General features: G+C 37.3%; 1 protein-coding gene across 1 annotated transcript in view; it reads right to left on the bottom strand.

Moving 5' to 3' along the window:
* The window catches only part of LOC135203983 (histone-lysine N-methyltransferase SETD1B-like), a 196,027-nt gene that overhangs the window by 95,190 nt on the left and 83,337 nt on the right, over window positions 1–17,500 (bottom strand). Inside the window, exon 2 of the mRNA XM_064233907.1 lies at window positions 14,136–14,318. Within this exon, the coding sequence (XP_064089977.1) occupies window positions 14,136–14,318 (183 nt within the window). The remainder of the gene's footprint in view (window positions 1–14,135; window positions 14,319–17,500) is intronic.

Here is a 17,500-nt window from a genome sequence, read left to right as displayed (position 1 = left end):
TCAAAAGGAAAATGACGTAGACCTACACAGAAGGTGCGGTTAGATGTGCAATTGTCCTTGCAATGTAAACAATTGCTTCGAGATAATCTCCTGTCAAAGGACAACGACATAGGTCTATATTGCAAGTGCAGTTCGATGTGCAATTGTCCTTACAGTGTAAGTTGTTTACACAGTAAGAATATTTGCACATCTATCTACACTTGTAATATAGGCTTAAAGCATCTTCTATTGACAGGAGATGTATCAAGAAACGCAGTTGATAACTGTTAGGATCATCAGCTGTAGAGAGAGAGAGAGAGAGAGAGAAGGGAATTCAGCTGTAGAGAGAGAAGACAGGAAAGGTGAGCGGGGAGGGGGTTCAGGGGGCGGGAGAGAATTGGCAATTAGAGGTTGTGGCCTGTGGGAACTGAAAGCTGTTAGGAATCGTTACCCGGTGGAGGCTCGCTGGCGTACGAGAGGGTCATGAAGAGTGGAGATAACCATTTTCCTTTTCAAATAATCTCGCATGAAATATAAATTACGCTTTATCTAGGCCGGTCAGCTGAAGGTGGAGTGAACGAGAATTTAGTAGACGCGAAGGATTAATAAAAACCATAACAATCATAAAGGTATTGTCCATAAGCATGCGCCCAATCTCTCTCTTTCTCTCCCCCCCCGCCCCCCCCCCCCCCCCCTCCCTTCCCCACCATCTTTCACACACTCTCTTTCTCTTTCTTTATCTTTATCTTTCCAACGGGTTATTATAGTGTGATGGTAGACCTCTCCCACCCATCTCGGTATTTCAATCGCTTTATGCATATTTAGAATAACTTGGTGTCTTATAACTGTTGTTTTAGGATACCTGCTTGTTGAGATTTCTCCATAATCATTCTCACCGTCTTCATATGGAGATAATATTCACTCTTTATATGTATTTTCGTCTTCTTACGTTCGCATCCATTTGCCAATCGTATGACTTTTATTTCGATATCCTTCTGCGTCGTTTCCTTAAACATGACCTTTTCGTGCATATCTTCTTGTACTGATGATAGCATTGAAATAAAATTGAAATTTCTTTTATATTAAATGATACATTACATTTGTCTCTTCCTTTGGCTATTACTTTTGTGATAAATTCCAGTGTTATGCATGAATGAGAAACTTTCATTACATTATCATGTGGGAGCTAATTTCAGCTAAAGGACATTTAAAAATCTAAACCAGAATAAGGAAGGAAGGAAGGAAGGTAAGAAGGAAGAGAAGGGGGAACAGTTTGAAAATTACTGAGGAAGGAAGGAAGGAAGAAAGAGAAAGGGGAAGAAAAATAAAAGTAAGGACTATAAAATGAGGAAAACATCACGACAAAAAAAAAAAAAAAAAAAAAAAAAATACAAGGAAGATAAAAGATTCCAAATCTCAGCTCCGTGTATTAAAGACTTATACTATTCATAGCAACACCCCGAAAGTAGAAGTTACGGAAGAATAATCGACTTAACAGATGACTACGATAAAACATAAATCACTAGATATGAAAAATAAAGAAAATAAAAAATAAAAATAACAAAACAACAACGATAATAAAGAAATATTAAAAACAGAAATACAAAAATAAAAATAAAGATGAAAATAAAAATAAAAACAAAAAATAAAACAAAAAATAATAAAATACAAATAATATAAAAATAATAATATAACTTCCTATGGAAATAATAAACAAGGATACAAAACGTATCCTAGGATTAGTTCTGAAAATATGAATGAAATATCTCGTTGATAAATTCAAAGCATAACACACTGAAAATACGACAGGTAAATTGGACTGTAATTCCACTGCAGCAGGATAACCGAGATAAGAAATCCTCAGAAAAATGTCTACGTAAATGGCAGAAAATATATCGAAGGTATACATATGTATACAAAAAAGACTTTATGATGAAATCATGTTTTTTCAACGGAAAAATCGTTTATTATATAATTAAAACTGCCGTTTTTGTGTCTGGTACGTAAACCAACACGCAAATTAAAAGAAGAGTCAAAAAGCAAAACTAATTATAATAAAGGAGATTACTAAATGATTTATAAGAGAGAGGGGAGAACCGTACAAAGGCGATAAAGGATACTGAAGCTGTTAGGAGGGAGGGAGAGAGACGGTCGAACAAAGAACAAGGAGAGAGAGAGAGAGAGAGAGAGAGAGAAGAAAAGGGTTGATCACAAAGAGACACGAGATGAGAGTTGGTAAACTGAGAATACGATAAAGACGAGAGAGAAGAGACGAGCGAGAAATGAGAGGAGGACATGTAGTTCTACAAAACGTTCCGATACGTGTTTGTTAAAGATGGTAAAATTCCTTTCAATTTCGTTTTTTTGTTGGCTGTCATTAATACTAAGTTTTGGTGAGAGAGAGAGAGAGAGAGAGAGAGAGAGAGAGAGAGAGAGAGAGAGAGAGAGAGAGAGAGAGAGAGGTAAATATTGATCGAGATCAACGTTTTTATCTCACATCGCACGCGTGATTCCCGTCTTAACAATTCGTCACCCACTGAACAAAGCGTATGGCCCTTTTTTTTTTTTTATGTCGCCTGATACCCCCGAAATATTTCCGCGGTTCTTATTTGTACGACTTTTCATTTATTATCATTACTATTATTATTACTGATTATTCAAAAGGTGAAGCCTATTCATACGGAAGAAGCCCATTATTATTATTATTATTATTATTACTCAGGAGGCCAACTGTATTCATATGGAAGAAGCCCTTATTATTATTATTATTATTATATTATTATTATTATTATTATTATTACTCAGAAGGCGAACTATTCATATGGAAGAAGCCCACCAAAGGGGCCAATGACTTGAAATTCAAGCTTCCACAAAATATGGTGCTCGTTTGAAAGTAGTAACAAGGTAATAGGATATACAGTAAGAAGAGTTCCGTTTTTATAAAATGAAAACAATTAACAGATTAATAAATAAATAATAAATAAATGTAAATAAATTATCAACACACGAGGAGGATTGCTTTGAGGACATTAAATCACAGAATCTTATCCCGAACTTCTGATGTTCCAATTGCTCAACATCCTCAGGACTGCTCCCAAGTCCAACGGTGCGAGGAAGAAAGTTCCGGGGAACTGAGTACAATCTTTAATTGATAAAAGACGAGTGCATCTAACATTCATCGAAAGCAACGTACAGGTGCGCAATCGAGATCGAATCAGGGCAGCATCTTCCTGACCAAAACCTCAAGAAGAAGAGGAAGAAGAAGAGTGAGACCCTCTCTAGGTCTTGTTCATGACCAGGGTTTGCACAATGGTTCTCAAAGAGCCAACTGAGGATCTTTATCTAAACGGAGCAGGTTCCTGAGATTAGAATCTCTGTGTTTGTCGTATCTCCAGTCAGCGAGGATCAGCTCCTTTTGGTCAAGTCACTTACGCTTTTGCGAATAAATAATATGAATCTCTTGTTTTCTGACGATTGGTTTTTGGAGACTCTTGCGATGAAAATATATGCCATGATTATGTCTGGTTTTTGTATATTTTTGTGCTTTGACTCTTACTTCACGCATATATTCTTGGGGTAAACTAAGGACATGCATACTATTATATTCTTGTGGTAAGGCAGAGAGCACGCATATATTTTTTGGATACGGTAAGAAAACGGATATATTCTTGGGGTATGATAAAGGACACGCATATATAGTCTTGGGGTAAAGCTAAAAACACGCTAAGAACATGTATATATTCTTTGAGGTAAAGGTCACGCATATATTCTAGGGGTAAAATCTAAGGGCAGATATAGTCTTGGGGTACAGCTAAAAACACGCATATATTCTTGGGGTTAAAGCTATGAACACAAACATTCTTGGGGGTAAAGCTAAGAGCATGCATATATTCTTTGAGATAAAGTAAAGATCACGAATATATTCTAGGGGTACAGCTAAAAACACATACAATCTAGGGGCAAAGCTAAGAACACATATATTCTTGGGGTAAAGCTAAGAACACATTTATAATAATAATAATAATGACAGTTTTTAAAACTGTTCGTAACAGCCAAAAGGTATCACACAACAGAATTACGTAAAATCAAGACGCCACTTTGTTAGAACCAATCGCTTCCGGTACCATCATGTCTGTCTGCGATGATTCAGACCAAGAAACGATTGCAAAAAACAGCGCAAGTAAAGCCACCACAACCACGCAACGGAGAAGGACGCTCCAACGAACTCGGCCCTTGCGAAGGGAAGGTGATTTTATCAAGTGATGTATTGCCACCTACATGTCTAGTCAAGTCTGTTGGTGGCTGTTTGGTACAACATGTCTTTTACGAGGGAGAGCCAGCCATGTTGATTTCACTGGGACATTACCAACCAATTCGGGTGATTTAGAGAACGGGCCCGATCCTAACTTTTATAGTGTTCGGCCGAACTCTCCCATTTAATGAGAACAGCCTCGAATTAAACGTGGGCGTTTAAGACTAAGGTTGGGCGTATAAGACTAGTACTAAGCGTTACCCAAATAAGACTTATAGTCTCACTGGGTAATTCAGGGCAGGACGACTTATTCATTTTTTAAAATTACGGAATACTTATTATTGAAAAAGAAAATACTACAGTTTGATTGACTTAAGAACACATCTTATTTAAGTACTGTTCGATATGGTAGGTCGTTAAGCAATTGCTCGACGGAAATTGGGTTGCCCATTTAAAATATATATATATATATATATATATATATATATATATATATATATATATATATATATATATATAATGTAATAATATATATATATATATCGTTCATTATTTATTTCGCTTAATATTTTCCTGAACTGAAAAAATATTTCCTCTCTCTCTCTCCCTCTCTCTCTAAATGCATAAACACACACACATACATACACACACACATGAGAAAATAGTTATATTATTCAGTGTTCACTATTTCCACTAAATAATATAACTTTCATAACCGACAACCCTCTAAATGTAATACACATAAAAGAATCTAATCTTTGAGTTTCGTAGCTTACAAAACTACAAATCCTACCATCATGCAGCATCATGTCTGCACATGCATACTTTATATATATATATATATATATATATATATATAATATATGGATATATATATATATATATATATATATATATATATATATATATATATATATATGGTACACGTAATTTCTTTGTTTAAGCATTATATATGCAAGCAGCTGTACTAAAAAAATAATTCGTAGCTTACAAAACTACAAATCCTCCCATCATGCAACATTAGGTCTGAACATGCATACTTTATATATATATCTATATTATATATATATATATATATATATATATATACTTTATACATATATATATATATATATATATATATATATATTATATATATATATATATATATGGTTACACGTAATTTCTTTAACATTATTTATGCAAGCAGCTGTACTAAAAAAACAAAATTCGTAGCTACAAAACTACAAAACCCTCCCATCAAGCAACTTTGTATCTGTACATGCATACTTTATATATAAATATATGGTTACCCGTAATTTCTGTAACATATATATGCAAGCGGCTGTACTAAAAAAATAATTCGTAGCTTACAAAACTTCAAACCCTCCCATCATGCAACATTGCATATGCACATGCATACTTTATATATATATATATATATCATATATATATATATATATATATATATATACCTATATATATATATGGTTACACGTAATTTATGTAACATTATATATGCATGCAGCTGTACTAGAAAAAAAAGTGTAAATGGCAATCTTGCAGATTACTGAATAATCAATTCGTGAAATGTAAAAAAATTTTGATAATAAAGAAATTCCTCATTTTCTTTCTCATGCAACTCATTAACCGCTTGAGTTGCAAATACCGAGTTGCGATCAGTGCAACTTCAGCTTTGATTCGCCTCTCACTGGAATCGTCTTGCTCTGAGGGAGCTCTTCCGTTAATAAACAGGAAATTGAAAAGAGAACTAATAGGTGGGTATGTCCATCAATCCTGAATAGAGCAGCATGACAGATAAAGAAGATTAGAGAGAGAGAGAGAGAGAGAAGAGAGAGAGAGAGAGAGAGAGGATTAGAGAGTTAACTACCTCCACAATGTGCTTCTTTAGCTATGCATGGAGAAACACGTGATTTTTACGTCTATCAATTGTTTAAAGTAGTTTTTGCTACCGGTTTTCATATAAAGAGCTCATTTGCAAATAAAATTCATCATTTTCCAGTTGCAGTGTTGCTGAATCATAGATCAGAAATGCCAGTTCCCTTCCTGCTACCTCATCGTATTGCGAATGCGAACTGCCAAGCAAGCTAAATCCGCCATTTTTTTCCGCAGATGGCTGCCATCTTGTTCTGATTTTACAGTATTTCACTTGATAAACTAAACTTAGAAGACGCCTTTATCCTACTATTTTCACACTAATCTTATCACCGATAGTTCACGAACACTTCTAGATATTTCTCAAATTCTAGACGTTTTGTTAAACTTGTGATATCTGTTGATTAATCTGACTTCGCGCAGGAACGTCTCACCAAGCAGATGACTACTACACCGAGAGAGAGAGAGAGAGAGAGAGAGAGAGAGAGAGAGAGAGAGAGAGAGAGAGAGAGAGAGAGAGACAGAGAGATATTTAGACATTGGGAGAGACAAAAGATTAGAGAGAGAGAGAGAGAATTAGATATTTAGACACACAGAGAGACAAAAGATTAGAGAGAGAGAGAGAGAGAGACGAGAGAGGAGAGAGAGGAGAGAGAGAGAGAGAGAGAGAGAGAATTAGATATTTAGACATAGGGAGAGACAAAAGATGAGAGAGAGAGAGAGAGAGAGAGAGAGAGAGAGAGAGAGAGAGAGAGAGAGAGAGATGACCTGGCTTGTACGACCGTAACAGGTAACCGAGTCAGGCTCCCGAGTCGTTCGTCGTCCTACCGCAGCTCTATCACCATCTCATCTCTTAATCAGCTATTTCTGGCGTGTTGTACTATCTGGTGGTGGCTACGCGTCGTAACTGTTTCCTGGAGCATACACAAATAAAGAAGATAAGTCTTGCGGCCTTATCTCCCGGGTGTGAGGGTGATACCGGCGCGGAATCTCATCTTACGGTTCCACGATCTCATTGCCGAGAGAGGCTGGGCTAGGCTGCTGCCGAAGGCCCATTGGCCGAGTATTCCAGATTGTTCTTAATCCTTTTGGTTACTAACCTTCCCTGCGGGATTCTTTTTGGCTTTGCATCCAATAACCCAGTTGATATGAGTCATGTTCATCTGATTTTGAATGATATGAGGTGTTGCTGACGATAATAACAGCAGATACATCTCAAATAGTACAGTGCTTATTATCGTAAAATTCGGCTCGACGATTTTCGTTTTCTTTGCATCCTAATTGCCATGAGCCATTATACATATAATTTTGAATGACATGCGGTGTTACTGAAGATAAGAGAAGATATATCTAAAAAAACTATAATGACACACACACACACACACACAAAACCCTATTTCCCATCTGGTAAAATCTTCAAGAAAAATGGTAATGTGTGAATGCTTTTCATTTGGTTTGTTGTGACTACTAGACAAAATGAACTGTTAGGAAACCGTTATTAAAAACTCCAACGTTAGTAATATACTCACATATATATACATACATATATACATCATATATATATATATATATATATATATATATTATATATATATATATACACATACATATTCATACTAGTATCAGAGATCCCACAATCAACCAGATGCTGAATTATATCTTATTGTCCCACAGGTCACCAATATCCACGCAGCATAATCCACGTAAAACGCAAGACTTTCATTATATTCTTTATTGTTAAGAGGCCGGTAAAAAGGAAAGGTGATATTCGGCATACGTATGATAATACATAAATTTCAGGGAGATATAACTGACATTTATTACTGCTTGTTGCTTTGTCTGCCTGGGACAAACAGCCACATGAGAATACGAAGGGCTTGTTTTTAATCTTGTAACTACATTGATGCTTTGTGTTGGTCATTGATTTCATAACGAAGGAAGAAAGTAGCCGAGGCCAGAAACTCTGGGAATAATTGGGCAGAAGGACAGAAATTCTGGGAATAATTGGAGAGATGGACAGCAATTCTGGTAATAATTGAGAGGGACAGCCATTCTGGGAATAATTGAGAAGGACAGCAATTCTGGGAATAACTGTAGAGATGGAGAGCAATTCTGGGAATTATTAGAGATGGATATAAATTCTGGGAATTATTACAGAGATAAACAAAAATTCTGGGAATTATTGGAGATATGGCAATAAATTCTGGGAATTATTGGAGATGGAAATGAATTCTGGGAATTATTGGAGAGATGGAAATGAATTCTGGGAATTATTGGAGAGATGGAAATGAATTCTGGAAATTATTGGAGATGTAAGACCTTCAAGCAACCTGGATTTTTTTCTTTTTGTAGACAATGACGTGTTAAAAATAATTGTTTTTCCCGGTGAGAAAAATAACCTAATGCTTGATAACATTCTAAATAGTTCTCACTACTTTACTTTAATAATTAAAAGTCGAAAATGTGTGAAATGATTCTAAAATTCATCTTTTAATAAAGGATGAATTTTAGAATTACTTCATTCATAACCTTTTGTTAATTTTTCTTTGAAAGGGCCTACTGCAGTTGCAAAATGGGTCTTTTTAATAAAGGATTAATTTTAGAAGTACTTAATAACCTTTTGTTCATTTTTCTTTGAAAGGCCTATTGCAGTTGAAAAGGGGTTTAAAAAAAACCCCTTTTCAACTGCAATAGGCCTTTCAAAGAAAAATGAACAAAAGGTTATTAAGTACTTCTAAAATTAATCCTTTATTAAAAAGACCCATTTTGCAACTGCAGTAGGCCCTTTCAAAGAAAAATGAACAAAAGGTTATGACTGAAGTAATTCTAAAATTCATCCTTTATTAAAAAAAAAACCCTTTTGCAACCGCAGTAGGCTATCTGAATGAAAAAAACGAACTGAACGTAATTCATGGCGAGGACGCGAATGAATGTCTCCCTAATAATCATGACCTCATCCGTTTTCCCTTTCCAAAGTATTAAGTGTCCGATAAGACATCATTGAGTAACTGTAAGACGCGAGGCAAGTAAGGATCGGGGACTATCTGCCAGGCACATCATGAAGCGGGTCCCAGTTTGCACCGTCTAGCATGACCAACGAAGGTCCCACTCGGCGGGAGGCGGGTACTAAACCCAACCCAAATGGTCCCAACCTCAGCCTCGATCTCTTTGTTTTGAGGGGGTTGTCGTAAGACACACCCACCGCGACTCGGGGTTTTATTGTGGGCTCGCTGAGATCTTCGGCAGCGATAGGGTGGCGATTCTGCGGCAAGGGGATTTGGGGTGGGGGTGGGGGTTTTGGGGGGGGGGGGGCCTTCTTTGGGAAGGTGTGGTTGGAGGGGAGGGGGAAGGGGGAGGAGGAAGGAGAGAGGGGACTGGAAGGGGGTAGGGGAGGGGGAGGGCTAGGTTTGCAGGAATTCTCTGATTTTCGTCATTCTGCTGCCTCCAATCTATTTCCACTGCTGTGAATATTGCTGTCAATCACAGCATAGACAAAACGTTTGAAGAGGCACCGTATTGTTTTCTCCAGGAAAACCCATAACCCTCATTTCGTTCCAAACCATAATAGCAATCATGGCACCTCGTGGAAAACATTCAGATCATTAAAAAAATCAGCGTTAGAGTATCTATAAATCTCATTGCCCGAGTTACCGAATAGGGACAACGACCAAGAGATCCATTTGACTACTTATTGATAAGCAATGTGGTAACGATAATTTAATAGCAGCTTCGAAAGTTGTTCTCTCTGATAAGCTAATTGGCTGGCTATACATCAAGATCAAATGCTATTTATCTGCAAATAGGCGCGTTCTATTTGATCGAATCAATGAGTGTTGGGTGCATTTTACATATCCTCTCGTCTATGCGTAAGGCCGTACCTATTTGTGCTTTGAAATGATTTTATTTTATGATAGTGAATTTTTCCCTTTCTCCCTCATTCATGCGTAGAGAGAGACATTACTTCTTTATGCATCCTTGACGCACATACTTGATTCGTTAGCTGGGGAAGTGACCAAGAATATGGACGGATAAGCATTATACGCGCGATAACAATTAGAATACTGGCGACTGACTGTCATGTTGTAGAACTCAATGAAGAAAATTGTGGCAACTGACACAACTTCTTAAAAAAAAAAAAAAAAAACCCCCCCAAAAAAAAAAAAAATTCTGTTCGTCATAATATGGAAATGGGATTGGAGGGTTGAGTATACTGGGCCTACACAGAACCGGAATCAGGACTAGTTTTTTTTTTCTCTGCAGAAAAAGATTTATGACACCACCGTTTCCACAAAAGACATGGCTGGTATCTGTCAGGATTTATAGCTGTTAGCACAAGTTACACTCCGGAAACGTCTGCTGTTTGTGAAAGGGAATATCCAGTATGAACACAAGAAACTATTCCATGAATATATGAGATAAATGAAAATATTTCGTGGTAGCAAGTTAATGAACAATAAACCTCAGTGCATATAAAGAGAGGGACGGTAACCATTGGCAATTTCACAAAAAGGGGGAGACAATCTTATGAATGAAGAAAATGACTCATAAATTCAAAGGATTCTCGAGGATCTCACTCTTGAATCTTATTTCTTAGAAAACGTCAGTTGTTAATATAAATTACCGCATGTAAATGACATTTCTCTAGCAACATTGGAAACTAGCTATTGGCTGTTTAAGAAAAGCTTAACAAGCTGCATCAGGGCAAAAGAATTTTGATAAATATATTTGTCACAAAAGTACGGGGTGAGAGTGGTTTCAGATGCTGATGTACAGTGTGTTCTGCACTTAGTATACCTAATGCTATTCAGTCAGAACCAAAAAATCTAATTAAACTGAGACACTAAAATAGCAACTGAAAATTCAATTTCCTGCTTATTACAAGAGGCTCAATGTTTGTATTGATATATCTTCTGCTATATAAATTATTAGGGAAATAGACGAAGAAATGTATTATAAATCATTCATCTTCCTACAGAATTGAAAGGAAAACATAAATTGCTTTATGAGAGTCTTGAAACTTTTGCAATTAGCCATTTCATAAGGTCCAACGAGAATATTTTTAATATCTGCAATTTCGAAAAAATATAAATAACTAAAAAAGTTTTACGTGATTAGTTATCAAATTCAGAGGCCTTCAGTCACTTTAAAAGCAGCATCACTGAGAGAAAAAAATGGCTAAATTAATATTAAAATGTTTTAGTTCAATATAAAAAAATAGTTCTTAAGAAAAGAGGCTTGGATAACACTAACCAATAAGCTTGCATATTTCACTCAGATACTCTGGATTTTTAAAATTTTATAATTCAACGAAGCGTCTACTTAAATAAATTAGCAAATGTGCCACAGATAGCTATAAATTATGCTAAAAAAATGAAGATGGCAGGCTAAGAATACGCAAAACTTATAATAATCGTATATCTGTATCTGGGGCGCGCAATTATTCCCGAAGAAACTTTCCACTCAAAAGAGAAGGCGTGTTGAAATTACTCGGAGTTTTGACAAATGCAAATCGTTACTTGTTTAACAAACCGTCGACAAACATAATTAAACTTTACTTCGGAGTTAACGAGTAAAATGTATTTCCCATTAGAAATACATTTGTACTTTTTAGTACATCGCCCTCGGCGTTGCCAGAATAGGAAGTAACACAGACCCCTTGATGAGATGATCCTTGGTGGTCTCTCTCTCTCTCTCTCTCTCTCTCTCTCTCTCTCTCTCTCTTTCTGTCGCTGCCAATGCGACATGACGAGGGTCTCTCTCTCTCTCTCTCTCTCTCTCTCTCTCTCTCTAAGTGAGCACACGATGTCTCCTCGGATGGACTAACAAGTCTTTGAGACATCCTAATCCTTGTAACTCCTTGTAACTCTCTCTCTCTCTCTCTCTCTCTCTCTCAATCTCTTTCTGTTGCTGCCAATGCCACATGACGAGGGGCTCTCTCTCTCTCTCTCTCTCTCTCTCTCTCTCTCTCTCTCTCTCTCTCTCTTTCCGTGTCTATAACCCCTGAGCCCTAAGCGACATCTCGAGATGGCTTCTGCATCACTAGCTTTATAATCGTAGCTAATTACTGTTGATTGCGGGCCATAAACACATTAAATGCCGGTAGTCAGCAGTAATGAGCGTGGCCCAGGTAGAGAGAGAGAGAGAGAGAGAGAGAGAGAGAGAGAGAGAGGCAGCCTACTTACTCCTTTCCGTGGTACAGAGGAGCGAAATGGATTGAAGTGAAGATGGGACCATGGGACGACGATGAGCCGGTCAGGCCTGGAGACTCAGGGTCTGTCTGCCCGAGTCTATCCAAGTGGTCTTCTGCGGCCGGCTCCGAGTGACTCCTGTTTACACAGGACACAGCTCCTGCCCTCAACCTTTTTATGGCTGGCCTTGTAATTTTCGTGCATTCTGATGAGCCTCGGAGCTCCGCGCAGTGAATTAGTGCGGGGGATATGCTAATTAATTTGTGGGACGATAATCCTTGACATACAAGGAGTGCTATTGTCATGCTCAATAAAATATTCGAGTGCAAGTGTACATGCAATAAAGTCTGTACTTTTAATTTGTGGCGATGAATGTTAAGACCGGCAATAAATTTCTGGCGTTTTGCGCAGAGACACATCCGTTAAATTCTACCTGGATTACTCGTAGCTATTTTTCTGATTTTTATTTTTTTTATTTTTACCTTTAAGGCGTCTTTCAATAGCGGAAAGTTTTACTTGATATTTGCAGTAGGTTAAAGCTAGTTCAGCGAAGAGGAGAATTTAAAGAAATTAGGCCATAAAACCCGGAATAGTACATTACCACGAAATTACCAGTAGTTCTCGAAATTGGCCAAAAGCGGCCGTCAGGTTAACGAGAGAGAGAGAGAGAGAGAGAGAGAGAGAGAGAGAGAGAGAGCCCGGAGTCTCTTAACAAGGAATTTACGAAATGGCCGGTCATTTTCAATCAGTTTACGACATTCAGAAATGATGTAGAACATGAATGTGTCTCTCCCTGTTTTACCCATCCAGCCTGTCATCATTTTTTATATTTGGGTAAGGTGGGGGGAGTGGGGATGTTATTCTCCTTAATTATGGGATATGGGAGGTCCTTTACCAGAGCCATTGACTTGGAAAGACCTACTCCCTCTACCGACAGTGTAATAAAAAGCACATATTTCGATGATGTTTTGTGTGTGTTCATTTAGCACAATACTCTTTAGCCCTTCCTGAGATGGGATGGGTAAATCATGCTAGTAAATAGTCTGGTAGACATTCTATTCTATTCTCGAAATGAATTCAATCCTTATAAAAGAATGTCAGCGCAATGTGCGTGAATAAAATAGTTGTTGCTAGTACCAGTAAAATATTTATTCCACCAACTTATATTAATAGAAAGATCACGAATATTATATCACAAGTTAATTACAGGTCACAAGCTAATTACAACCCAGCCGCCTTTCTAAGGTAATGCAAAGAAGCTAATATGAAAAGTGATTCATTCTTTTCTTTATCTAGTTGACCTCTACGGCTCACTGTGGTTGTCCGCAATCCCGTAATATTTGACTGATTTTTTTGGGGAAAAAATACATATTATAATCGCTAAGCTCTTCAAAATTTTAGTTCGAAAATAACACTTAACCAAAAATATCTTTCCCTATGATAAATACAATTCAGTAATCAGCGCCTTCTGGGCAATTTTCGTAAGTGTTAAGCAAAGTAATATCCTAATAAAGCTTGTATTTATTTACATTTTGTTTTTATTTTGAGGCAAGGACGCGCATTTCACACATCAACTATCCATATTTGTGTGCTTTTAACATAAACTTGCTCATCATCCACTGTTCTGTTACATTTCTTTTTTTATCATAATAAATATCCACTTTATTAATTATATTCACAGCCATAACCACTGTTTTCCAGTAGCAGTCTTGGGGATCGAACCTTACTTCGCATCGACCAAACTTGGCGATCCACTGTGGCTATAACACATTACGATTCTTACGGGCATAACGAACAGAAACCAGTCCAAACATACTTTTAAAAAGACAGAAGCAACAAACGGTTCTGCCATTAAATATTCTGACAATTATGTCAGCACCGTCGGCGAAATTTACTGTTGATGCTGTTGTTTGCATTATGTGATTACTGGTATTAAGCTCCTCCTCCTCCTCCTCCTCCTCCTCCTCCTCCTCCTCCTCCACCACTTCTTCTTCTTCTTCTTCTTCTTCTTCTTTTAGTTGTTGCTACCCAAAAAGGACATTGAACATCGGTCTATCTGGAGTGTGGTTACTCACGTAGAAGTGAACTCTTCATTTTTTTTTTTTTTTTTTAAATATTTGTCGTGTTCTTCGTCCCCAGGGGATAAATCATCATCTTCCCCATTGTAGCAAAAGCCTGAGCCTCATCGTCTGCGTCGTACCCGTTCCCAAGTGGATGCCCGCGTCCTCTGTAATTCTCGCCTTCAGGCAGAGGAGGCAGGAGATAACGGCCCCTCTGCTGCGCCCGGCCATCTTCTTCTAACTAATAATTCCCTTTCATTAGAGAGGTCGCCGATGTCCTCCGAGTCTATTACCGAAGCGCGTTGCTTAGGCCGCACTCAGCGATTCGGACCATTAGCGCCATTATGACTTTTAAGATTCCCCAAAACGGAAATGACTCTTGCTGGAAGACTTCGTCACTCCTCCCGCGTGTTTTTTTTTCTTTTTTGCGCGCGAAAATGAGAAGGCGCGCCGAAAGTAATTATGTAGAGCCGCTTGTGATCTTCCTTGAGGGACATCTGACATTCCTCCCGGATGATTGTGTTTGTGGAAATCGAGGAGGAGTCGCCTGCAATTGTCACATGAGCCGAATGACTTCATCATCAGCCCTGTCTTCCTATCCTACGCACTACTGTCTTCTTCTCTTAGGTTTCGGGAGGACGAGGAGTGTCCGAGAGTGAGTTCTCTAAAGGTCGCTTTGTGACAGTCACTTTATTTTATTTTTTTCTGATTACTTTTTTTTTGGGGGGGGGAGGGGACGCAGAGAATGAATGTTAAATTTTCCTTTAGAAAATGAATCTCATATAGTTTTTGCCGCTGATTGCAACATAATATGCTTTTATGGAATTAATATCGTGCGCGTGCTCAGGTTTTATGTCGCGTCTCTCTCTCTCTCTCTCTCTCTCTCTCTCTCTCTCTCTCTCTCGACTTCTCTCTCTCTATCTCTCCTCTCTCCTCTCTCTTCTTCTCTCCTCTCTCTCTCTCTCTCTCCTTTACAGCGAAGCAAAAAAACAGGTATTTCAAAAGAAGTTCAGTATGGGGGAATAAAAACATAAATCATTAAGAAAAAGAAAGGAAAAAATATACAATTATTGCAAAATCCATTTTTCTCCTTTCATCATATATAACAATTATTAATTTGCCGTCAAACATCAGCGCATGACATTTACTGCACATTATAACTCAATCATGAAAACACATTATTGAACGAGTATTATAATTCATTATCGCACGACAAATTCAACCACGTTATAACAAAATCATGAGATCATATAGGACCATTATTTCTCATTATTAAACTGCCCTTGGAACATTATATGATAACATGAGTATTAGGATATATCACTCATAAAAGCAACTGACAATTAAGACGTCTAAGCACAATCATTAGGACTCACAATTGAACGACCATTATTACACACCACTTACAGTCATTATTACAATTCTCATGGCAATTAGGGCACGCAATGGCACCATGATTAGGGGAAAGTCTAAGTGACCATATATCTGCAATCGATCATTATGACACAGGATGGGACAAACCTGTGCAACATATTGAACAACGATAATTAAGGTTCGCTATAGCATGAGCATCAGGACAACACATTTGCACGATCAACTAATATTTATTTTTCCAGGAATGTATATTAAATCTTCAAGATACTGTCCAAAGAATCTAAGAATGGCTACTGGAATTTATTCCTGGTCAATCATTAGGACACAGAAAGGGATAACTTGTGAAACATATTGCACAACGATAATTAAGGTTCGTTATTGCATGAGCATTAGGACAACACATTGGCAACATCACCCAATATTCGTTTTCCCTGGAATGTATATTGAATTCTCAATGAACAGAAAAAAAAAGAACAAAAGACACTGGAAAGAAGTGTTATTTGACGAGTCCGGGAATCGATAAGTCCACAGCGTATTCACCTTCCAAATCGCACACGAATTCCTAAGCCCTTATTCACAGCAAGCACCTGATTCAAGCAAGCACGCAATCAAAAGAGTATTGTGCAATCGTAACATACGGTCTTGGAGAAAGTCTCTCTTCGCCGCAGATTGCATCTTCTTCAGGGGCAGTACGATACAAAGAAAGTGGATGCGCGCATGAGCGTTCTTTTGTACGCAGGACACCGCCAGATAGCGATGTTAAGATTGCTTGGAGGCTTATGGAACGGAATGCCTTCATAAAAGGCGCTTTTGTCCTCGTGCAAGCACGTATTTTGGTCTGAGATTCTAAGTCCTGAAGATTGTCATCGGCGCATTAATCAAAATATTGTTCGACGATCTGGTATTATCGATCTCGATACAATAACGGTGAGAGAGCTGATTTTTTTAGTACAATAAAGCGTTAGTTCCGAAATAATCATTATGTGAATTTGTACCTTCAATATGCTTTTGGTGAAGTATTCACTATCAGAATCTTAAATGGATAATCATATATATATATATATATATATATATATATATATATATATATATATATATATATATATATATATATATATATATATTCTTGAATTTTTTTAAAAGCTTGTGTTACGAAACAAGGCGTGATCCCACCTCCATCTTACTCGGGGTGCATGCTAAAATCTATGGTTAAATATCGCGTTGTTACAGAAACGAAAATTAAAATAAATACACTATATTTTATTAGTAACCTTTGTTTTTATGCTGTTTAACAGGCACATTATTTATTTTTTACATTTTCATTCCAATAAATAAATCACAGATATCCTATCCTAAAATTCCAGTACCTTTAACTCAACGCGAAAAACCTTTTTCAGAACTTTTTAGGCTTTTTCATAGGGCTTTCCTAAGCCCCAACAAGAACAACAACAACAGCATAGTTAGTAGGCTTACACACCGAGTAAGCGAAAATAATGAAATCATATATAACGTCCTGAACTTTTATTTTTCTTCAGATGTTTGTGTTAAGAAAAAATAATGATGGTTGCTGTCGGCACTTACGTATGACTTAAAAATGTTTACGAGCGGCGTACATTATCCACTTACAATGCATTATTGCTAAAAGCAATACCTGGAATATTACCTTGTTCACAGTTTGCCTTATTCATAGGTTACTTTGAGTCAGTGATCCGTATATTTCATTTGAGATAATGATAACTTTGAAAATTCTTTATTTGCATTGGGTGTCTGCC

Source organism: Macrobrachium nipponense, chromosome 44, assembly GCF_015104395.2.
Source record: "Macrobrachium nipponense isolate FS-2020 chromosome 44, ASM1510439v2, whole genome shotgun sequence".
In the NCBI taxonomy this organism is placed as follows: Eukaryota; Metazoa; Arthropoda; class Malacostraca; order Decapoda; family Palaemonidae; genus Macrobrachium; species Macrobrachium nipponense.
Note: the sequence above shows the minus strand (reverse complement) of the source record. Positions and strands in the feature narration are given on the sequence as shown.